Consider the following 25,686-nt stretch of genomic DNA (forward strand, 5'->3'; position numbering starts at 1 on the left):
TTCATATTTCCACACTCCCACTTTCCATCTATATTCTAAAGAAGCACAAAGAAATACCTCTCTATACCATGTGTGCACCGTGCATTTGTTTTATCCCTGTGATTACAGAAATGAACTTGCTCTAATGGCTTGATTTGAATTGCGGTATGGAGCCGCTTCAGTTATACGGCGCAGCCTAATGGCTAGTCTAATAGTTAGTTCTTTAAGAGAGCCTTTCATTCCATCTCTAATTGCAATTCCCTCTCCTACATTATCATTTTACCCAGGCAGAGCTGAGCAGGTTCTGTGATAAATTGGACATGGCGGAAATATGTGGCACAGTGGCAGTAAGAATTCTATGGAGTGGCTTGTAGCTTAATCAATATAAGTGTAGACGAACAGCAATTTATTAAGGAGGGGAGACTGTAAATCATGATCCTAGAAACACCTAAATCATAAAGAAAACAGAAAGAAAAAAAACGCCTCTGCATTGGATTTTTTTCCCTCTGTATTGCCTGCAGTTTTTAAAGGAGCCTTGCATTTTTTAGCTAAAAGAGAAAAAACCCCTCCAACTCGAAACAGTGCATGGCATGCTGAGGTATAAGCTGCGGACTTTATAAAGTATACAGGAGCTCACTGAGACTGGTTGCATGTATGTAAATTTCTTTTTAAAATAAACCACAGGCAGCAAATTTTTTCTGCCCATAAATTATACACTTGATACAAACATTCCCTCTGCACTGCGGCTGAATTTATTATGACCCCGCTAAGAGAAGAAGTATAATATTGATGTACCAATTAATCTTCAGAGTCACATCTGGACCTTTTATACAATGAAATCTCTGAAGGGGGTTGGGCAATAAATCAATGTCTTTTATGTAGCAGTGGTGCTAATAAAGTGAGGATTCCTCCACGAAGCTCAACAAGGTTTGAGTTTTAATTATACATTATGCGCCTCATCTTATGTGGAATATATGTTATCAAAGCTGGAGTGTGACAATAAACAGAATTTGAAATGATGCTCTCGTGGGAGAAACCCTACAGCTAAGCTATGCCATTGGCTGTTAGCATGCTAGCACATTAGCAAATATTAGCATTCCTGAAATTACACACAACAGTGTTTTGGCGAGGTGGGCACAAACACAGCTGAACACTCCAGTTTGGATGTCATCCGGAACTATTTGTGGACAAGTTCTATTTCTGTTCTCACTTGTTGTTAGGTTACTTTGTTGTCTCACCAAAAGAGCAATTTTTTAGCAACTGTCCACACAGGAAGCTACTTGGCGACCAGATATAACAGAAAGCCGATGACATACAGAGTCTTAAAGCTACAGTGAGTGAAATAACTGCTGGGAACACAAAACTTTGTTCAACTCGACTACCAATGAAAGTGAAATGTGCTGTTTAATGACAATACATTCAACAGTTACAAAGATAAACCTGGGATGTCTGCTAGCAACTAACTATCAGCTAGAGGGTGCTGCATGAATCACTTCCTGTGTGGATGAACCTTTAGTCTTCTGTGTTTATATTGCTGATAGATGTAATTAACTGACATCTATCTGGTACTCTATTTTCATTCAATTTTTTGTTGCATTAATACAAATATAAAACTAAAATTAGGGGGTCTGACTGCATGTGGAAACATCAGTATCTGGCCATTTACGCTGCGGTTATTGCCATCATATCGTGATCGTTTTTTGGGGGGAAGACAATGGGGGATAACGTCAGCTTGTGCTCCAGGGATAAAGCCTACACCGTTGGTGTGTTTAGAGGCCGATATTAGCTATTTGCCAATTTATTGGTATTTAAACAATATAATAGCAGACTTGGGAGAAACACCCTTCAATCATTTTAGGAGCATTGATGCTGAATAGTTTGGCCAACACCAAGTTGAAATGCCACAAACATGTGACCACAAAACAAGATTATTTTCAAACTGCATTGTCGTATTATCTTAGCAAGGACTCATAAATAGCAACACATAAAAAATGAAAGAGAAATTTGTTCATGTTTAGTGTCTGAAAAAAAAAACCAATCCGATGATATGTTGGATTTTTCAGTCATCAAATATTGATAATTAGTGAGGTATGAAAAAAATCCACAGTCCGGCTCTAGCAGTGTTTACTTTAATATGAGTCTCAGATGTTAAAAATGTAATATGTTTTAAAAAAAAACAAGAAAATAACATAAATCTAGACATATGATCACTAATTATCATCCCTGTGGTGGATAAGGAAATATTAAACTCTGTTTTGAAACAGGTGGTGAGTAAACTGCTGTTATGTAATAATGTATTTTATATCTAGAATAAAATCTTTTGATGGAAAAACAGCAGGAGACACAACAAATTGTAACAAACAGCAGAAATGAGATATATATATATATATATATATATATATATATATATATATATATATATATATATATATATATATATATAAATTATATTGTATTAATATCATATAAAGCACCACATTGCACCTTTTGAGTACGCTGTTTTGCTACCGATAATTTGGTACCATAATGAGGGAATCTGATATAACGTTATTATTAAATCATACACTTGTCAGTGGCATAGAATAGCACTTTTCTAGCCTCACTGGCCACTCAAAGCTTTATCTGTCTCCCATCTGTAACAGATGAAGCAGAAAACCAAAGAAAGTCATCAGCACAGGGAGAACGAAACCAAGGGAAGGTTAAAACCACAGAGCCGGGAAGCCTTCTTTTCATGTTCTCTCTGTGTCTGTCCAAAGACATATATTTTAGGTTAATCTGTGAATCTAAATTGGGCGTAGGTATGGATGTGAGAGTGTTTGATTGTCTGTCTTTATGTGTTAGCCTTGTGATTTGCCCTTACTGCTCAAGCAGATAAGAAATTAGATAGAATTAGAGAGTAAAACTAAGATTTTACCTGATTTCTCTTTTCATTTGGCTGAAAAATATACTTTAAAAAGAAAATAAAGTGTGGCTAAAATCCTCAAACACATACACATAGTTACCGCCTTATTTAATTCTAGGGGGTAAATGTTTTTCGATAATAGCTACTGGGATAGAAATGCACATTTAATGTACCCCCATTTCAAGTTTTGTTGTTTTTAGGCATATTTTGTTTTCTTGGGGATAAAATGTCCAAATACTATATAAGCGCTCATAGCAAAAAGGCTTCTCGGACTGATGCATGAAGGCATCCTGTCTGCACACCTCTCATAACATGACAGCTTGTTTTAAAACCAGAGGCCTGTTAGTCTCGCGGCCTGTCAGAAACCATGAATGATGAAATATTGACTTACGCCTCCCACTTTTTCAAAGAATCCACCGTGGCTCCCGAAGTGGATGAGCTGCTCGTTGAAGAACCAGGTGAACTTGAGTTCCAGAGACGGGTCGTGGCTCACTTGGCAGGGCAGGACCACGCTCTCCCCGACGGTAACGTCCAGTGTGGAGGCCAGCGTGGTGATGACGGTAGGCTCTGAAAAAACACACATTCATATTCACGCACGTCTGATCAAGCACGCTGCACGCCTCTACTCTTTCCAGGCATTATAATTCAGCACAGGAAATGGCTTTGCAAAAAGCAGAGCCCTTCCATCATCCTTATGGATATGTCAGACTGAGTTAATAGAAGGATATACGGGACGGAGCACATAGCAAACTAGGGTGCACAGCTACAATAACTGGTATTAGTTTCGGCCTGAGCTTGTCTCTGTGGGGACTCGGAGGAGACGTGTCTCTCCTGCAGCCCGCGAAGCCTCCATGTGTCACTGTCATCTCAGCCTGCAGACTGGAACTCCCCTCGACCCGGCTGCAATTCCCAAATCGAACTGCTAGGAAAACAGCAAACAGGACTTCTTCCAGTCGTCAGTGCTCTCTTTTCTCTCCTGCAGTGCATTACAGTGGCTGCACATGGGAATAAGACGAGCGTCCCTTATCTGCACTCGTATGTTAGCGATGGAGGGGGAAGGTGGAAGGACGTGAGGGAGGGAGAGCCTTTATACTCAGAGTGTGCAGCACCTGTCTCCCTCTTGGGGGTGCTGTGATTACTTGGTTGAAATAGCCACTCTGAGCACATGGACTAAATTAACCATGGCAAATGATCCCTGGACAGGCATAGATTCATGTAGAAAGTGCCGGCAGTGCAGTCTTCATCCACAGTGAATTCGATACCTTCATTGTATTGGCTCCCCCTCTCTGTCTCACACACACACACACACACACACACACACACACACACACACACACACACACACACACACACACAGATGCGACCGCACGCTCCCAATGTGATTTATCTAGTCGTTTTCTGATTTCAGGCCAGAATGCTATCAGCTGCTGGGTTTTGTCATATACACAATGAAAGTGTGTCTGAGAAGCCCAGTCCTCTATTGCAGGGGCTAAATGGTGAACGATGGCGGTGCAGTAAAGAAAAAAACCCCCATAATAACACACAGGAGGTATTCAAGTCTCTGTGTGTGCTCGGTCTGCTTCTGCAGGCTGGCTACACCTTGTAGAACAAGTGCAGGAAGGAACAGAAAAGCTAAAAAATATAAAGCTTAAGAAACGCATTTCTCTGAAAAAAAGTGTCAGGTGTATTTTGCAGTGGTGTTCTTGGAGAGATGGTTACTCCAAATCATGTGAGGAGAAAGAAGGAAATGTGTGGTGGGGGAAAAAAGGCTTGGGAAGGATCTACAGAGGAAATACCCACAGAGATCCACAGTCAAGAGAACTCACTCTGTTCGTGTTACCTGTAACACGGAATAAACAATTTTTCTCTTCCTTATTTCTACAGCAGGACTGGTGTGTTCTGTTGTCATCTCCTCTCCTTGTGTCGTGTGGTTGTGTGCTGCCTGGTGTCTTACTGCCTCCGGGGGTTTCACAGTGACAATGATGGGGGGGTATGCTGCCTTATTACCCTCCTCTGTCATGATTTGTGACAGATTATACGGACAACCAAGGTTGGTTACACAACCACACACTGGACTCTTGAGCATAATTTGATTGATTTCTATCTTGTATAATGCCTTGTTACCAACTGCCACTGTAAACGGGGAGGACAGTAACGCTCACTTAGCAGGGTCAGTCCGAGACAAGACAGAGAGCGAGCCCATGTGCTGAGACAGGCTGGGAGGGACCTGGGAACTTTTTCAGGCCACAGGCCATCATTTGAAATATCCACCTTAAGGAACAGTCAGCATCAGTAAGAAGAAAAACCTCGGGCTCTGTGGACAAGAGACCACGTCTAACTCTGTCGCCCATCCTCGGCTGAAGAAACCCACGGCCTCAGTTTAATCAAAAATGTAAATTAAAGTGAGCTTATGAAAGCAAGCCATTAAATACTGACGCTATGACGGTTTTCTAACAGTGATTGTGGGAGAAAAATCCGACAGGTGAAGGCCCTCCTTCACTTGTTTTGTATACTCTGTATAAATAATCAAGCAGAGTCTGATAGGACTTGCTTACAGCAATGTTACTGTAGGTCCCAAGTCAAGTTATGATTAAAAAGAATCTGTTGTACAGGCAATGCAAACAGAACTCATACTTAACAACCAGTAAAATAACAAATTCAGTAAAAATGTAATCACATAACACAGTAATAGACTGAATAAGACTGCTCGCATGATAAAAAGCCAGGATAACTTGCTGAGGTAGACCTGAAAGTCAGTGAGAAGAGTTGATTTTTAACAGTGTTTTTAAATGACAGAGAGACTGGAAAGCTGTTATGTGAAAAGGCAGGTTGTCTCTGAAAAGGTTTCTTGTCTCTGTTTTTGAACGTCTCAGATGTCCAAGTGCCCTGGTAGCAGTGCAAGACTGTAAAAGTTCCATTAACTAATTAAATTTTAGTCACTGAAACTGAAATTGTTGCTTAAAATTGCTGATTGATTCTAGTTTTCATGATAATCTACTTGGTCAGATCTAAGACCCAAAATTTTAATTGAAGCCAGAAATCACTTAAATACATTTTAACCTTTAAGATTTGGCGAAAATGGGCAGAATGGGGGGAAACTATAGTATTAGATGGTCACTATCTAAACTATTAATCTGCTTTTCATCAGGTCAGATTCATAGAAATGTGCCAAGTATGAAATGTCAAATTCCAAATCTTATCTCCATGGTCGTGTCCCGCATCCATTGTACTCAGACGCTCGACATGACCTTTGTAGTAGCAGGAAATCTGTAATTCTTCTTCTTCTTTCACAATAAGCTGTTAGACAGTTTTTCGGTGTTTGAGGTGAAATAAATCTGCTATTAGTTGTAAAATTTTGTTTCACTCAAGTCTGGGCTATATAGACCTTTTTTCTGATGTTTTTAATTCTTACATAATATTAAAGGTGAAATATTATAGTGTGAAGTGACCATAAAGTAAACTTACAATTTATGATTCAAACTCTTCAAATCAATGTACAATAGCAGCAAAATATAAAGAAATGAACCATCTTGGAAATGTTACTCAGCTATTTTAATTGTCACATCTGGATTTCAAAATAAAACAGAAATAGCACATATTATGTGATGAAGCTGAGGATGTCTGAAACATTGTTAACCAGTGTAATCAAACAGGGTCAAATGAGCAGATGTACTACAACACCTGATCAGTGCTCAGCTGACCTAGCTCATCCAAGGAGCAGCTAAGATACTGACGTATGATCACAGGTTTTCTAGCACAGCTCAAACATCTGTCTGTCAACGTCATCTCACCACTTAACCAAACCTATTAAAACCACTGCACTCTCTCCCCACCATGCTGCAAAGTGCCACTTTGGCTCATTCAGTTATCTACATCATTGTTTAACTACATATTACCATGCAAACCATGTCTTATATAATAAACATGTCATACCAACGTAAAACTTACATTCAAGCATCTGAACATATTTTACATGTGATACATGTAATATGAGCTGTTGCACAGTTAATAATTCAAATAATTCAAAGCATTTAGACATGAGCAACCCCGACTTTACTAAATGCAATCAGGTTTGACAAAATCATACTTTTTTTAACTTGTACTACTATGTAAGTTCTTTTTTGTTGTTTTTGCAAACACCTTGTTTAAACTATTAAAACTAGCACCACGGGCTTCTGAAACCTCCAAGTCAACACTGCGATTCATGCTTTCCTCCAAAAATCTGTTTTAAAAATTAAACACATCTCTTGCTCACTGCTGAATTACCTGTGCAGGAGGTGAAGAGCCTTGAATATCCATGTCCAAAAAAATAGCTGCTTTGGTAATTCTTCCCGGACAAATTTGTGTATTTAACACTATATTGTTACTTACTATATAATTAGTATATTGAATCAACTTGAAATGACTTGGGTGTCAAATCTGATACCATGTTTTCTAAAAGAACATCCTCCATTGTTTGCATTCATGACTTGATCTGGAATGATATACCACATGAGAAATTCAATGTTTTGGTCATAGAACGGAACTAATTAACGAGTAAAACATGATCTAACTGTGTGCTTTTTTAATGGCTCACTTACACCAGACCTTTAAGAAAAACTAATTAGTGGTTGTATTAAATTTTCTTGTTGTCAGAAACTAATTGCAAGTAGTTGTGGTGACCAGTTGGTTATGCAACACTCTAAACCTCTGCTCTTTCACCTGGCTGTAGCTCAGGTGAAAGGCTGGTGGTTCGTGGTAAACATCCTCGGGCGTGATACTAACCCCAAGTTGCTCTCTGATGCATTCATCGGAGTGTGAACGTTAGATAGAAAGCACTTACATAGAAAGTGCTTGTGGCGTGAAGCAAGGGCAATGACGCAGGTTGTGTAAAGCGCTTTCAGTGCTCTGACAGAGTAGAAAAGTGATTGATAAGAAAAAATATATTAACATTGCAAGGTGATTGGGGATAGACTGCACTCTCAGAGAGGTCTGCAAATAACTACTGTCTAATTTATAAACGCAGACAGATTGTTAACCCGTCTGAGTTCGTCTGTGTCAATGAGTCAAACTACTTTGCGACATGTCTCTCTGAGTAGGAGACTCGAGTCAGCTGGTTACCAACTGCTTGTATTCTGGTTTTCTTCCTCTATGAAAGCAAGGTTGCCAACCACCTACATCATTTTTTGATAAATCGCCACCAGCAGCAACTATGTATTTATTTCTAAATGTCTATGAGTTTCTGGCTGGAATCTGAATATAAGTAGTTAATGTGAATTTCTGTGTATATAAAGGGCACAAGATTCACAACAGATGGTAATGATAAAAGAAACAGAGAAGAAAATATCAGATGCAATTTTGGAGTTGATTTGCAAAATAAAAACACCAACAGCAATCAGCATGGCATTCTATTCTAAGGCAAAGCAGCTGAAGGAAGCCTAGGACGCACAGGCAGCTAATGAAGCCAAACAAATGATATACAGACCACCGGCACACAGTGGGAACACTCAGAGAAGCTGTATAACAATAACATATGGTTGACCAGAAAACAGAGCTATCTTACAGTTACCAAATGACCCTGAGCTCCTTTCTGAGGCACACTGACATGCCTCACAAGGCCAGTTTCACCAGTCTTCCTTCCAACATTATGAATAATGCCCACACATTTCCCTTCCTGCTGTGGAGAATCCTCTGTCTTTAATGATCTAAAGCCGTAATGTGAAGTGTGCAGTCTCCCTCAGTGCACACATATATATATATATATACTCAGTAAGTTTCCTCTAAAGGTGAGCAATGCGAGCTTGAATAGTGGAGCACAGGGACGAGACACAGGCCGCATGATTTAGAGTATTTGGAAAACAAATTTATAATCATCTTTAAACTGAGACCCACGCAGAAGATCCGGACTCGTCAGGGTTCAAGACAAACACAAACCTGAAAAGGAAATGTTTTCTTTCACTGGCAGGTAAGAAAAGACGTCTTCACAAAGGATCTAATCTGTGACGAAGCATGTCAGGCTAAGGTTTTTCAAAGTGAATCAGCGTAGCATCGTGCATCACCTTGGCGAATCCTCAGAGTTTCCTAGCAGGTCGTTTAAGAACAAAAAAATGTGGTTACCGTTTTAAAAAGCAATCATTTCACTCGCAATTTTACCTCCTCTTCCTTTTCAAATCAACAGATTCATCAGCACGCCAGAAAATCCTCCGATGCAGTTTTTTTGTGCTCCACTTATTTTCTGAAGGACCTATCAAAGGTTCCTCAAGGACAAACTTGAATGGCAAGGAAAACCTTGTCTCCATTGCTCAACAGATAGATACAAGATCCTCTCGGTACTGTATGCTGTGTGGTGGCACATCTGTAGCAACCTGCTGGTGATTACTGACAGATGGCAGCTCATTATTTTTCTATATGGCTGTCAGGAATCACACGTCGCATTTATTTCACATCGTTGCTGCCATCCAACTTGGATGACATGGCTCGCTTGGAAAAGCAACTGTAGGAATTCAGCAGAGAACTGGTAACCACATTTAAGTCTAGGGTGTAAAATGAAAGATTATTTGTCTTCTGTCGTGGAGTCTTCAGCAGCTAACAAAGTATGCTTAGATGTTCATCCAGACAATGTTAACATGATGACTGTTCTGGTAGTGCAAGTGCACTGAGAGCCAGATTAAGGTGGGTGATTGAAAAAAAAAAATCAAAGTTTTTGCATGAAAGTGCTTGTACCAATCCATTTACTGTACCAATCTAGCACTAGTTGGAAATTGTGCAAACATGCAATTTTACAAGCAAGGTTAAAGAGCTATGAAGTGTGACTGAGTTCTCCCTTAGAGGCAGGGTGAGGAGAATGGTCATTTGAGAGCTACTTGGATCGCTCATCCACATCATTCATCCACAAAACCAAATTGAGGTGGTTCAGATATCTGCTCGGTGAGATATTTCAGGCATGTTCTACTGGGAGGAGGTCCTGAGGCCAGACCCAGGACTCAGCTGGCTTGGGAACAACTTGGTGTCCCCCTGGCCAGGGTAAGGGAAGTCTGGACTTCTTTGCTCAGACTGCTGCTGTGAACCAGATAAGTGGTGCAAAATGGATAGACGACGTAACATACTCGTAGTATAGTATGCTTATTTTCAATCATGTTGTGATCTTTCTAGGTGACTCTTCATGAGTGAATACAATGAGATTTTCGTCCTGGTTAAGGAGCTGACAAAATGTTACAGCAGGGGTGGGCAACTCCAGGCCTCGAGTGCCGGTGTTCTGCAGGTTTTAGATGTGTCCTTGATCCAACACAGCTGATTCAAATGGCTAAATTACCTCTGCAACATATCTTGAAGTTCTCCCGAACACTGGTAATGAACTAATCATTTGATTCAGGGGTGTTGACCCAGGGTAAGCTCTAAAACCTGCAGGACACCGGCCCTCAAGGCCTGGAGTTGCCCACCCGTGTGTTACAGGATCACCAAATTGATAATTCATCTCGCGGTGAACATCTTTAGTTTCATCTTTCTTTAAGTCTTTAAGATCCACGCATGTGCACCTTGTGGTGCAGACAGAGGGAAACTACCTATCTACGAAAAAGATCTCTCTAGATGTCGCCCACAATGACAGAATATTCCTCGTCTACTTTTGAAATGTCTCCAAAACAAATGGCTGCTACAGTGGGTCACAGCGCCGAAAAGATGAATTGCTTGAGAGAGCCAAACTGACGTGAACACTGTAGGATCTCTGAAGTTTTGAGTTCACTGACCATCCGTAATGATCGGCGGCAACCCTAATTGCAACGGCTCATCTCCAGTGTAATCAAAATTCCGAGAGCACGTCTATAATCAAGTGCAATTAATCTGCTAATATCCCCCCAGTGTTGGAATAATGGGGACATTAACAGGGCTCATCTGTTGTGACTGCTCCTCTGCTGTGTGCTAGGTGGCTTATTCACAGCGGGAGATACAGAATGCTGTTTGACAGGTATTTTTCAGTATTCATATCACCAAAGTCAATTTGAATAAACTACTGTCATCTCCCATAAGGGCTGATCCCACAACACAAATTTCTCCCCGCTAAACAGGTTTCCAATCCTCAATGAAGTAGTGCATGTAAATTACCCCATCCCATTTTGCAAACAATATCACTTGTGACAGAAAGGCACACGTTCATATACAGGAACATTTGTACATCAGCCACAGAAAACAGCTTTAACATATTATGATGGGAAGGAAGCGAGTGTGTGAGGGTGTCAAATAAAACCGATATTCCTTTTCACAAGAATAATGAGTGGATTACAGCGGTGCCTGTTTATGCTGAGAAGACAGACATGGTTGTGTTTCTTTGCAGCCTGATTGGAAAACCACATATAGGCCATCAACCTGAACCTACAGGGAGAGCAGCAGGTTCCACTGCCCCCCTTCTTACTCCCACTGATTGGCTGGGGGTGGGTGGGGGTGTTCTCTACCATTTTCATTTCACAGTGTCTGATAAATGGGAAAGAGAGAGTGGAACTGGTGCAGGATGGTACAGCAATGCTGTACTTTTTAATCAGGTTTTATAGTTGCACTTAAAATATCCCAGAAATTAACATTTGCAAGAGACAAATACATTAATCATCATTAAATGTTTGAAAAACAACCCCCCAAAAAACACTTTATGGAAATGTCTGAATAAATTTTAATGAAATAAATAAAATAACATGCCACAACTCTCTCATTGGCTCTCACAGCCTAAAGCATAATTTCTCTGTGAGGACATATTTTCTGCAAAAATCCAAAGGATGCAATGGTTATGCTTGCTCCCGAGGGCATTGCCATAAGAGAGGCCTGTTTTCTGTTTGCTATATCAACAGTACTGTGCTTTAGCATTAGCAAACAAGTTAAGCAAGATTAAGTTAGTGAGCTAAATGCTATGATAGATACATAGTGTAAAAGATGGATTTAGCGACACATTATCGTTTGGTTTCTGAAATCCCACTTTGAAGCCAGATCTGGCATGACTAAATCTTTTAAAACATTCATTTAATATGCCCTAAAAACTCAGCAGGACAGTATTTGTACAGATAAAGTCGGAAAGCTGTTGTTCCGTAGACCAGCGGTCCCCAACCGTTTTTGCGCCACGGACCGGTTTAACGTCAGACAATATTTTCACGGACCAGCGTTTAAGGTGTTGCGGATAAATACAACAAAATTAAATGATACGATCAAGACAAAAACTGTGGTATTCTGTAAATATAATAATAATTGCAAATTCACTGTGTAATTGTGTAACTTCAGCTGCGTCCTCCTGAAAAGCAGCAACAACATTGAGAGTAGCATCCTCCTCTCTGCCCCTTAACGCTCTCTGGTTGCTATGGTAATGCACAGACCATAGATCTGGTGTCCTATACACAGAATCCAGATTTAAGGCACTGGTTTGCCATTGGTTTAATTTTCCCAACCTGGATGCTATACACATGTTTTAAACCATCTGTGGTTAGATATTACGTAATTTGTCCATTTTCTGATATCTATGTTATCTATAGGTAACATTAACCAGTTTTGACATAAAAGTCTGGAAGTCTGTTTGGCCATATTGAAATTTAAGCATGAGTGAAAAACTGCAGTCAACGTGGGTGGAGTATTTGCTTAATCGAGGCATTGTTTGGTTTTTTTAGGATCAATTTTGATTGATCTCAGTTGGTCTTTTTAAATTGTACCTAGTGCTAGCGTGCCTGCTAGCGCAGACGCAAGATATCTCGTACAGCCAAATAAAGACCTGAGTAGGATAAGTCATGCAAAAGCCATTGCAAACCCAGAGAAACAGAATAATAACTGCAATTCATGTAACGGCTGCAGGTGTCACCAATGAATTTCTGAGGTTACGTGATCCTTTAATTTCTCTCACTTCTATTATGCAAGGCGTACTGCATTTGGTAGAGCGGCAGAGTCGTCAATGGGAGCCAGAGCGAGGCATCAGCATAAATCAGCGGCAAGGTGCACTCTAAGCTCTCCCCACATCCTTGACTGTTGCTGACTTTCAGGCATTCATAATATATGAAATCTGTCTTTTATAATTCAACAGAAAAAGGAAACACGCCTTGATAGTGATTTACAGAAGACAGAGCTGCAACAGAGTTATTTAAAATTCCATTATGTGACGTGTTTTTGGCTAAAAAGGAGAATGAACATATAGATACAATAACAGGATTTTCTTCTCGCTGTTATTCTCATTGACATTAATCAATGTTTTTTTTTAAAGTATTCAATCAAACACTAGCCTGCAGGGGCTGAGCAAGTCAATTAATCCATGTTTCTATGGCAACTACTTGGATAATTGGAGAAAAAAACCCTGATATGGTAGCAGACTGTTCTGTTGACACTGCATTTCAAAGGATTTTACAGACTGCTAACTTGTAGAAGAAGGACAATTTAATGGATTGAACCTCTGAGCAAAAACTATAAACTACACACAAAGAAGAAGCAGCTCTGTCTTCGAGACTTTATGAAAAATGATTTTAGCTGCAGTATTTCTCACACAGGGTATTGGAAGGATTTGGGCACGATTTTATTAGATTTTCTTTTTTTTTTTGACCTGTGTAGTTCTTTCCCCCCCACGGGTATTTAATAACAGCGCAGACGAATGATCAATGTATTCTGCATGTTCATATGAGGTTACAGTGAATCGTACTCTCTCTTAGGCGGTGAGTAGAAGGTGTGAAATGCAGTCGTAGCTGCGAGAACTGCACTTGTATGCGTTGTGTGAAAATTCCTGAACTACAGAGTACATGCAAATCTATATAGAAAACCTTTATATGAAAAACCTTTTGAAATATGAGGCATGAACTTTTCTCCCCGAGGGCAATATACTGAAAATCAATAACTCTATAAATGTAAAAGAAGCTGCTCAACGAGGAAGGTCAAAACAGAACATGTAACAATAGCACAAATGAGCCCAGGAACCCCTGTGAAAAGGAGGTCACAGTGAGGGTATAGTTCACTGAATATGTCAGCAAATCCTCCGGGAGCCTGACGAGGTGAGAACACTATCCCCTGTGGAAATGGGACAGAAAAGCTGCGGTGTGCACAGCATAAAGCCGCCGCAGAATGCACCGCACTTTATACCCAGCTCACATTTATTTTTAATGAAGTATAATAAGTCACAGCACCGGAGCAGAAATGCAATCCCCAACCCAGATGATCCAACAACACGAAGACTATTTTTTTCTCGCAGTATATCCTTCTGCTGGTACTGGGGGGCACAGCGAGGCAGTGAGCCGAATGATTTCAACATCTCTGCAAACAGACATAGCAGCTGAGGTGTCTCTGTCTAGTAATGACAGCACAGAGAGAGAGGGGGGAAAAACCTGCTTTTTGTGGGACTTATCAGAAGATGGAGATTGGGGGATGCTTGGATGCTTCATAAAACGTGCCCCTTTTCTGTGTCGGCCATTTTTTATGAATGAAAATTAAACACTTGTGGCTATTTTATTTTAAGGAAAATAAAACAGGTATCCAGCAGCAGTAGGTTGGTAGTCTGTAGGTGCTACTATAGGTAAAGGCGTTGCACTGTCACTCAGGAGTAATGTTAAAGGTAAGTGGAACAGTGTGGGCTCCTGTCCACTGCAGCTGCTGTATGTGTTTCTCATTCCAGAGCTTTGTCTCCATGATGAAGCAGCCTGGTTTCATTCCTGGGGCACTGATACATGCTGTTTAACCAAAGCCGCTGTCATGTCTTACTTTACAGACTGATATTAATTGTGTTTTAATTGTTGCACAGCGGTTTGTGAGTTTTAAGCCTGTGAAAAGCGCTACTTATAGAAGTTGATCCATCACTCCCAAGTTGTCACTGGTCAATGTTTAGAGGAGCTGTTACAAATTTTTCCCTCCAACTGTCTTTATTGGGATTTTTAGGTACAGTAATGAAATGAAAAAAAGGGGATGTCATCAGCATTACTGCAAATAGTCTCTGGTGAGTTGAAATTAAATTACAGGCTGTCATATTGTATAAAATTAATTCCCATTTTCTCTCAGTGTGAATTAGATCTTTTTCTAATATTAATATTTCATCAACAAGGTGGTTTCTCTTGTTTCCAGTCAGCAAAATGAGTCTTTGTGTGAGCAATAACACAAAACAAACCAATGTGTGATTGATTGTTGGTTATTCGATGATTCCAGGGTGGCTGCTTTCACCCCAAATAGAGCTATTCCAGAACTGAATCCAGAAACCGAATCTGTTCTACAGAAAGTCTGAAACATCTTACACAAAAGGTTTATAATATTTGGGCAGTTGAAGAATGTGTGAGGCAGACAGATTGATGTTTGTCCACAGAATGGGTCGGAGGACTCTTATTCAGTAAGATTTAGGATATTGCAAATTTCTTAAAACACCATATAAGAAGTATATTAAAAGAGCAAGAAAATGTTAAATAACTATTATTGTCACAACTTTAATATATCCAGTCAACACTTCACCTGTCAAATTCCTGGGTGATCTGGATGCAAAAATCTGAAAAATGATGCTTAAATAAATTTAAGCATCAAATAAATTTTCCGTAATTTCATCTATTCAAGTAGCTTTTAGTGGCGAAACCTACTGTAACAAGGGACTGGCAAAAAAGCATCAGCGAGCTTTTATAGGCAAAAATTTCTGTACAGAGGAGCAAAACATATTTGTACCTTATAATTAAGCCTATTAAGTATTAATTAGCTTATCAACATTTCCATTCAGTATATAATTAAAATCTTTGTGACTACTCTGCAATAATACTGTTTTTATTTAATTGATGAAGCTATAAAACTAAAATTTATTGTTTTTCTATTGTTTACTTAATTCAGTCACTAACACAGCACTCCGACGGTTTAGTGGGAGCAAAAAATGCCTATTAGCTTGAACAGGCTTACTTTTAAACTGAGTAGTTCTAAAGCTCTGCATACCACTTTGAACATTGCTGGTATTTGTGAAAATTATCAGCTTAAATGTAGTTTACTTTGATCATAAATAAAACATAAAGCAGATGAACAGTTTTAAAATTAGCAGAAGTAAAAAACAAAGCAGTAGAGCGACAGATCAGGCATACTATGAAAACAGTAATGCTTTTGGTGAAAGCAAACAAATCTGATCTTGATTCAGTGTAAGCTACGCGTTTTTAGATTTGATGGATATAACTTAAAGCAATGATGCATAAAACGTTCATTCCCATATTGATAGCTGCAGGGAGCCACTGGAGGCGGGTGAAAGAGCAGCATTCAGCTTCAGTAAGATTTGAGCAATACTCAGTGTAAACAAGGTAGACTTAGATTCCTCAGATAAAGTTAAATGCTTTGAGTCCTCCTTGAGACTCCACCGTCACCTGTAGTTTGCATGAAAGATGCCGACTTGTCTGCCAGCACTTGTCACTTGTCATCCTTCAAAGTAAAAGTTGTGACTTACTTCTGCTACCTTTATATTTTACAAGCTGCAACTTTTGAAGGCAAACAATCTGCATTTCCAGTTTATGTCAAAATTTTCACAGTTTCCCTGCAGCTTAGGAAATAGTTGGTGTTTGCGGAAAAGTTGGACTTTGCAACCAACTCTACTAGGAGCAAGCGACCTCCAACAACCACGCTTTTCACTAGCCACCGGTGAGTCACTGACTATTCTCTACGTGTGCATAACTGGGGTTTTAATGACTGATTTCAAATCAAGCCCCAGCAAAGTCCAGCAATCATTTTCCTCTCATGACCAAATGGTTGTCCACCATCTCTAGGCCTGTGTGACTCGGGCCTCAGTCTAACCAGGTAGTTTTGAGTGATTTAGAGGTTTAGACATGATCAACCAAAACAATAAAAGAACTGAAAACACTGCACAAAATACAAAGGTTCCAGGCTGACAAAATGGCCTTGTATAATCCACAAAGATGAGTACAGGAAGACTACTCATGTTTCCTTTTACTATTCAAGCAGTCAGCCAGCTATCTACATATCTCATTATTGGCATCGTGTTGTTGGAGAACAATCCCTTTCTCTCTATAACTACAGAGGTGACCAATATGGGATGGAAAAACCTGCAAAAGCAAAAGTGGTGAATCGTAAAGGCTGAACAGGAAATACCTTTAACTATGATGCTTCCCGTGCTGCTTGCCACACCAAACTGGTTTCTTGCCACACACGTGTAGAGGCCTGCATCAGATTTGGTCACATTCCATATCCGCAGACTACCGTTGTCCAGAATGGAGATTCTGTGGTTACAAAAAAAAAAAAGGAAATAATTTATGTGACTGTCAAAGCAACAGATTTTTGTAAGAAGAACAAATGTTGCTGTGCATGCATTGTGAAATTTTAACTACGTGGCATGGCTGACATAGCACAAAAGATAAGTGACGAATACGCAGAAAAGAAAATTTCTCACTGTCTCTAATTGGGTTCTGCTTCTTTGCAGATGACAACAATGAGAAATAGGAGTGTATTTTCAGGGCTGATTAATTCAACACATGACTTGGAGATATCTAGGACAATAGTGGCTCCGTGCCCTTTACACAACAGCCACAAGTGCTTCAAAAAAGGTCAAAAGGCCTTAACAAAAGTTGACATTTTGTAAATAACGAGGAAAAATGGAAATTGTGCCCTTGAAAGCAAAGTGTTGGGGGAAATCAAGGGTGGACCACCTCATCAAAGCGCACTGAATTTTAATTATCTGAAACGCTCTGCTGATTCGGCAAACTGTATAATGGCGTCAGCCTGATTGTGAGAGGGGAACATGATGTGTGGCAGCTAAACTGCCCCGTTCACCTGTGAAAACAGTCAAAGGAGTCAAAGCGAATAGAGGCCTGCAGTGAGGGTGAAGACCCTCTGCTAGTCCATACGAACACCTAAATCTGCAATAACCACTTACTCTATATTAAAGAAACAAAACAAATGTTAGCTGCTATAACCGGTGTCCTTTTCAGTGGCAACAGAATCTGATAGACCCACAGGACGCCACTTTCTCAAAGGCAAGTCATCAGGCAGCAATTAGCTGGTTAAGAGTGTGTAGCAATTAGGCGCTAAAAAGCAGGTTTTATCAGGACGAAGAGTATAACAGAGATAAAAGGCAGGTAAATATCAGTTAGTCATTAACTTCCAAACAGGAAGTAACATATAAAACAGAAATGAAGAAGTGTGAGCGAGCCACTTCAGGGGAGGCTCATAAAGCTGTGAATGCAACATTAGCATATTGTTCCCTGAAGATTTACATGGCATTTAATCAGAGTCATCTTTCAGGGTCATGAAATGCAAAACTGAGGAGTGGATGTCAGATTAGTAAACTTCAAAGCTTTTTTCAGTTTGTCCTTATGAACCATCGTCACAATATCAGAATTACAGTAAGAGCGCTGCTTTCAAAGGTTGTTTTTAAAACGTTCTTTCGAGTAAGCAACATCTGGAGTTATATTTTTGGTCACCTGGTGAATATGTGTAAAAGTCTTGAGCCACATGTCATTTCTTTGTAAAACTTTATTGAAACATGCAAACAAAAATAGAAATACGGTGTAACGAGCAAAAACAGAGTTTGTACAATTCTAATGAGGTTAGAAGTCATTGTTTCGTATGGAACTCAAACAAGCTTTCTTGTAATAGGTTTAAGCAGACTCTTCAGGAATAGTTCTCCAGTCTTCTTGATGGACATCCAAAACTCTTCTTTGGATGCTCGCTGCCTTTTCGTCCCTTCTCTGTCAGGATAATCCCACGCTGTTAGTAATGTTGAGCTCAATAGTGTTCCATTGAGTTCCACTGTAATCCTGATGAGTCATGAGTAGATAGTAAATGGATTAAATAAAGGTGCCTCACTTAGGTCCTGTGTCAGGTCTTTGCTGGATTTTCTTCTATTTATTAAGGACATTGGATATTTTTAGGTGGTCTGCCACTTCTTATTTTCTCCACTACTTGTCTAGTTTCCTCAGATTTTAACGGCACACAACATGCTGACATATCATTCCTCTGAAAATGATCAGGTACAAAGACTGAACTGAAAATAAGTGGAAAAAGCAGCCAATGTCAGAAAGCCTGGAGAACTATTTCCCAATAACACTGAAATCTGACTTGTGGGAACCAAAAGTAATGAGTGTGCACAAAATCTTCCTTTATCTGTGTTTCTCTATCTGACTCTTAGAAACACGTGTGTCTACAGCTGTTAAATCAAAGGCTCTGGGCACTTACTGTGCACAATTATTTAAATGAACTTTAATTTTAATGGTCACCAGGATAAAAACGCTACATGTATAGAGTCTCCAGTCAAATGCGACTGACTCTGACCCAACATAAAGTTTTAAAAAGCTTTTTTCCCTTTTATCCCCCACAGAGAGAATTCAACTCAGGAGTCTTTGAGTGCTATCTCTCTCTCTGTAATATCTGTGGATAATGTGCCTCCGTGTTCACCAGCTCATTTTTTGCTTTATCTTGCTGCTGTTAGAGCTGGGCAGGTAGTGTACTGTACAAAAGCATGGACATATTTTCTTGAAAACAGACGCCTGTTGGCTGAAAAATGCACTGTGGATAAGATGATATGATGAGAGACAATCTAAAAAGTGAGGCTCTGGGCCAGAAAAAAGCAGCTGAAAGAGAGTCCAATTAAAAGTATGGCAATTTTAAGATTTCCAGAAAATCCTGTTTAAAATTAGTTTTCTGTTTTTGTAATCACGCTAGAAAGTAAAAGTTATTGAAATGTAATATCTGAATCAGCCGGGCTGTTCCTCTGAACCTTAATAGCTGCTGCTCTATAAAGCACCAATTAAAACTACCTGTCAGCACTGTATCCAAATACCTACTACTGCAGTAATTAACAGTCCAACCAGGTTTAAAAACCTATTCGAAACAGCTATTTGACTGTTACAAATATTTGCTGACGCAGTCTGAGTTCATCAGCTTTCATCACCGTTATGTGAGAACGGTTGTTTGCGTTTAACTGGGAGCATTTAGCTGAAATGTGGCTGATACAGTGTGGCACACTATCTTTCCCCCTCCACCCCACCTCTTTGTTGGGTTTTTCTTTTCAAGTGGTGGATGCGATAAGAAAGAAAGTGCAGAGGTAGTTAGTGTAAGTGAATCTACTTCTAAAACCACATGGTGCTGCTGAGTGGATACTTCTGGGTTTATATCAGGCTGAGAGAAAAGTGCTGAATGCAGAGTAGCCAACAATGACCATCAGTTACACGGGGGCATATCGCAGTGTGGGCTGGCGCACAGTTAATGGCGTCAAACCTGCAGGCTGATATTTATGAGGAAAGCAGCCCATTAAATGGCACTGCGGCCCTACAAGTGGCCGTAACACAGAGCCGAGTAAGCACAATTAAAACAACTGCTGTACATTAATTGAATTGCATTGCATTGCCACTCCCGTGTTTATAGCAGAGCTGCTGTGATGACTCGTGGTATTTAAAGGAAATTTAAGGGTGTGCATCAATTAAGCACGAGCGTAAACACACGCAAAGGCATGCTGCTTTAACTAGAACAAGCTCTGACCCAGATCAAGTCTACCTGCAGCACGGTACTCACAGTAATTCCTCAACATAACTAAATACCCACGTTTGTGCGCGGTGCGCGGTATATCCCCCATCCCATTACCCTCAGGGACGAAAAAGCCATCATGTGATGGCGCGTCTTGTAAGAGCGTGAACAAGTGGTGCAAGCCCAAAGGAGAGAGAGCCAAGACTATTCTCGGCCATTCACCGTATCGTGTACTTTTCTCTGTAGATTCATGTAAAGACTGGGGAGGAACTTTCCTTTCACTGACATCACAGAGAAAAGGAGCAGACTGGATGTCTGCATAAGTGTTCGTCATTTCAGTCTGAAGCTAATGGAAGAAAAGATGAGGTCAAATACAGTAGAAGTCAGCCGAGGCGCAGGAGTGCTGAATAAGAGATGGAGGCACACTATTAACACATTTCTGTTTTGCTCCCTGTCTTCTCTCTCCTCCGCTGCAGCCCAGACAACATGTCTGCGCGATGTGCCCATTATGCAAGGAGACATTTTCCACCCTGGTCCTGGGAGAATCCAGAGGATGGGGGGTGGGGGGCAGGTATCAATAATTCACAGGTGAGATGAACACAAGTGCCACTCCTTTCATCCCTGCCTCACACGGTTTAATGGACACGGCTGTAATTCTCTCCAAAAGGAGGCGATTATTTTGAACACGGCGAGATGTCCGAATGCACTCGTGTAATCCCAAAAAACACAGGTGTGTATTTTTTGGGGGGGAGATCAAGCCTCAGAGGACAGGGGCTGCACAGCGTTGATCCTCCCTGCTCTCCACCAAGATGAAAGAGACAAATAACATCAGTCACAGAGCAGCTATCACGAGGTGCTGTGAAGTGGAAATCGCAGGAGAAGAGCCCGGTCCAAATTGAAAGCCTTATGTTTTGTGTTTTTTGTATTTGTGATTTCCTTACGTTCTCTCTGAGACGATGTTAACAGATGCACACTTTGCCTTTTTGCAAGCTTCCTTACCATAAAAAAACAAACACTTGAAAGCCTTGTTTTGATGTTTCATTCAGACATATTTTTGTCTTTGATCTGTTTGATAAATTCTGGATGTCGAGAGGAAACTGTCACAATCCAAATAATGAATCTGTAATTAAAAAAAAGGGAAGGAAATTGCGTGTTGAGTGGAACAGCTTTGAACCAAGTGTGGGCCTGGAACGAGTTTGTAACGGTGGGCGCCTCAAACAGAGGAATCATATTAAGTTGCCCTCTACATAAACACGCTAACTCGCTAAGTCGCCGTCGAAGAAGAGGCGCGCACTCATCAGAATTCAACATGCAAACAATATGCGTAATCACAGATCAGATCTGATTCGAGAGTTCCAAACAGGAACGTTCTTGAATGCTCGGTGATTCCGAGATGCTGCGGCTGATTGGTGGTGCGGCTGCAGGACGGAGGCGTGCCTCTCTGCTTAATTAACAGGGTAAATAAAGCCGGCTTGTGAAAATAGGGGTTAAGATTCTATCAGTGGAATTACTCAGCCATGAGACCACAGGAAGAGAGAGATCGTCGCGAGCTTACGGTGATTTCACCAAATAATTAGTCTCAGCTAAAGCCTTTTGTACACAAAGATTACTGCCTGAGAGCACAAACAGCGTGCTCAACTCACTACCTCGGCAGCCATTCACTTCCAAATACCAGTTAACTCAATGTGGAAAGTGTGGAGGGGTAAAAAAACAGTACTGCGGGGGATGTGTTTGATATTGTGTTTGCCTTCCGTGGTAAACTCACAGATAAGGTGAGGTGTTCTCGTGTTACTATTTCCGACCTGCGCCGGCCATCGTCGACCTACCTGCAGGAAGCGTTTCTAATCATAATTATATCAAAGCGTCAGCATCACTAACAGCGCTGGAGGCCAGAAGCTGTAATGTGGTGAGGGTGCCAAGAAGGAGGCGAGGTCACCGTATCCTCTGAGCTGGGATAAGGGGGTGGGACCTAACTTCAGGTGTTGATCTATGCTCTCGACTGCTTTAAAAACCCTGAAGTGCGGGCCGGGGGAGGGGCCGTCTGAGATAAATTGAAAGGCTGTCTCTCTTGAGCTTCCCCACAGTGTGCTGTGCTGGAGAGAAACGGCCTTGTCAGTGGCATAAATCAAGCCCAGCTGTGGAGCGCACACCCTGGATGCTAAAACTCACCGAATGCGGTGCGACTGCAGAAAAAAAGCCTTCTCAGATGCTTCATGCAGCATTGTGACTAAACAAACTTGCCTTCTATTTTCTCGTGACGCTGCATGCATCAAGGTTAATGGTCAATTAGAGATAAAGCAGGTATGCGCTTTAAAAAAAAAAAAAAAATTACAGTCAAAGCTATTGGCAGACACTGGTGAGACAGGGACACCTGGGCATTTAGTTTTGACAATTCTCCGATATAGGTGTAATTGATATTGATTTTTTCCCCTAGTCAGACCTGTACCACTGACTCTCACCTTGTCGCATGGATCATTAGCTGCAGCAAATGATCAAAGCATTAGCAGATGGACAAAAGATGATTAACTTTGTGGTGGGTACAGCTTTAAAATGTGAAGCTGTGCCCACATAAATAGCATCAACAAATATGCCAAACACGGTGTCAGACAAACTTTGATGAAATAGCAGCAGTTTGTCTATGACTACTCAACCTCGACATTTGTTTTTCTATCTTTTCTTTAGCTACATAAGCCATAGGCCCGTGGCAACTGACTGAGTAAGAGCCCATTGGAAGCTGTTGGATGAATATCAGTGAAATAGTGATATCCATTAAATAAACATCAACTGGTACTGGTGTGGTGTAAGTTAAAAAAGTCTATATCCAAAACAGGCTGGTGTAGAAGAACCAAAAAGAAATCACTGCTTTAGTTTCAATGCAGCGACAACTGTCGATCAATCAAGATGATTGCTCAGGTCACCTGGTGGGATGCAACTTGTCTCCAAGCAGTTTCCGTGTGACTCAGACCGACAACAACCACTTACAGACAGATTGGTGAAGGTCTGAAAATAACTGCAGTCAAATTTCTAAATGCAGAAAAATTACCAACATGTTCGAATCAGTGTGAGTGAAGTCTGCACTGATGAGCGAAGCTCATTTGCAGTGCATGCCTTTGCAGCAGTGGGCCAGACGTAACTGTCTGTCAGCTGGTTGTATTCCAGTTACATTGGCATATAAAAGCAGGTTGCTGAGGACCCATTTCACTCCGCTGTTAAACTGCCTCATTGTTCCTGGGGGAATTATTTTAAATTCTGTTCCCGATCTGTGCGGTTCTAGACATCTCTCTGAACTTGAAAGGAAGTAGTTAATATGAATATCTGTGTATGTACATGCAATTTCTGCAGACTTACCACAATTAACCGCTATATTATCACAAACAGACTCCATGTAATTTCCAGCTTGATCCTCTTCGTTTGCAAAATGGAAACAGACTGATAGCAGTCCAAGCTGCCTTATTAACGTTTTAATGGTGTTTTATCATTGAAGCAATCCCTTTAAAGGTAACAACAAAATAATGGCTGTGCTATAATTTCCAACCAAAGGACTTCAAACACAATTTTGGGGACCGGTGATGGGTGAATTCATTTTGGTGCAATATTTTTGATGAGACAGTCTCGAAAGTGTCCCCCAGAACGACGGTGCCATCACCATTGATGGCGAGCCACTGATCAAAGTCACCCAATTCAAATATCTCGGGTCCCTCGTCACCTCGGACTGCAAAACCCTACCAGACTCCAGAGCCTGTGTGAACGCAGCGTGGATGAAGTGGCGTCAGGTCACTGGAGTCCTGTGCGACAAGAGGATGCCAATCTACCTCAAGGCGAAAGTCTACAAGTCGATTGTGCTCCCAGTGGCATTCTACAGGTCGCAGTGCTAGCCAGCGACTACCAAGCATAAGCAAGTTCTTCACACAATGGAGATGAAGATGCTGAGGTAGCCACTGGGTCTCACATGACACGACCTGGGTGGCAACAGGACACGGCAAAGACCAAAACAGCACTGGATGAATCAAAAATGACATGAAGGCTGCAAACGTCACACTGGAAGATGCTCTGGAAGATGAAGTGGAGGAAGGAGTGCAAAACAGCGGACCGTGCATCGAGCAGGACATGAACCGCTAGGAAGGGGACATTTGATGAGACTGTGTAAGCTAAATATTTTTGTAGTTGCACTTCCTGTACACTCGTCTCACAGCTGACTTCTCAGAGTTTCCGTGACGACCTGGCTCCAGGTCGAATATGACACCTTCACTCTTGAGGTTTTTGTTCAGTATCCAGAAAGAATTTTCACATCATAATTGGGAAACTGAGGCTGTAAACATGCTTTTTAATGCATATAAAGTTAAGCATTTTGACATGGGAGGCAATCGGGACTGACTCATGTTTGAAACCAGTGGTCATTAGAAGAAGGGTATTTTTTGGCAATTACATGTGGCTTCATTTTTCAGTCCCAGAGGTTGTGCTTTGAATGTAACATGTGACTATTGTCAGAAGGTGGAAGAAATGAATGAAAAATGAACACATTTGTGCACAGTTAGAGAGAAAGGTCCAGTTTCTCTAAAAAAGCAGGAAAAATGAATGTATCGTGATTATTTAAGTTTAGATTCAGCTCAATAATCCAGTGACCATAGGCCTAACATAGAGTACTAAACGACAAACATGACTTCTTACTACAGTGCTGCATAATGAGGAACCAATGTGTTAAATGTAACATGCTTTTCATGCTGTTCACCATTAAAGATGACACACACAAAACTAGAGTGAAAGCAGAGAAATATACCTGTTAGCTGTGCCTTAAATGTGCTGCTGAGTCAGTGCTGAGCCTCATCGTAATAAAACGCTAGGTTGCCAAAAAGCACAAATCACTCTCTGTGTGTGTTAGATGTTATTAAGCAGCTCAATTACCCAACCAGTTTACCCTACAAGTCTTTAAACTATATAAACAAACAAAAAAACCACCAAAAACGGTACCTTCCACAAAATTACCATCAATCGTGTAGAAAACACCCGCCTGACAGGAGATCTTTTGAAGGTGTCACTCAAAGCTCAGCAACAATATAACAAGCGCCTTTGTGACCGCTCTTTGCAGGGAGCTCTTGCTTTAAGACAGAGCAAATGATTAAGAATGATGGACACAAAATAAGCACTCGCTCTCCAAGTCTCAACAAAGACACTCTACGCAACCCGAGGCAGAGTTATGTGCTGATTGTATATATTTTTTCCTATTTAGCTCCATTACCAGTGGAGTAAGTAGCAGACAGTACTTGAAAGACTTTCCTTTTGGTTCACTGTGTATTGACACTTGTCTCCAGGGCACCGGTTAGAATTAAAGCTTCTTTGGCAATATTGTAGCTTTATAAAAACGTGGCCAGGGGACAAAGGGGTGCTGAGCTGCAGTGCAAGTATTA

At 40.8% G+C, this 25,686-nt stretch overlaps 1 protein-coding gene and 1 long non-coding RNA gene across 3 annotated transcripts in view; one reads left to right on the plus strand and one right to left on the minus strand.

Moving 5' to 3' along the window:
* Window positions 1–25,686, minus strand: part of LOC102300736 (contactin-4) — a 180,832-nt gene that overhangs the window by 13,281 nt on the left and 141,865 nt on the right. For both annotated transcript variants that reach the window (XM_005933441.3, XM_005933440.3), the window contains exons 12-13: window positions 16,913–17,040; window positions 3,273–3,448 (exon numbers count right to left, since the gene is read on the minus strand). In XM_005933441.3, the coding sequence (XP_005933503.1) occupies window positions 3,273–3,448; window positions 16,913–17,040 (304 nt within the window). The remainder of the gene's footprint in view (window positions 1–3,272; window positions 3,449–16,912; window positions 17,041–25,686) is intronic.
* LOC102300430 lies at window positions 1,016–21,400 on the plus strand. Its single transcript, XR_316509.2, has 4 exons — window positions 1,016–1,312; window positions 3,292–3,441; window positions 20,758–20,869; window positions 20,949–21,400. It is a non-coding gene; the product is annotated as an uncharacterized LOC102300430 (long non-coding RNA).

This window comes from Haplochromis burtoni, unplaced genomic scaffold, assembly GCF_018398535.1.
Source record: "Haplochromis burtoni strain Fernald_Lab_line unplaced genomic scaffold, NCSU_Asbu1 Contig_97, whole genome shotgun sequence".
NCBI lineage: Eukaryota > Metazoa > Chordata > Actinopteri > Cichliformes > Cichlidae > Haplochromis > Haplochromis burtoni.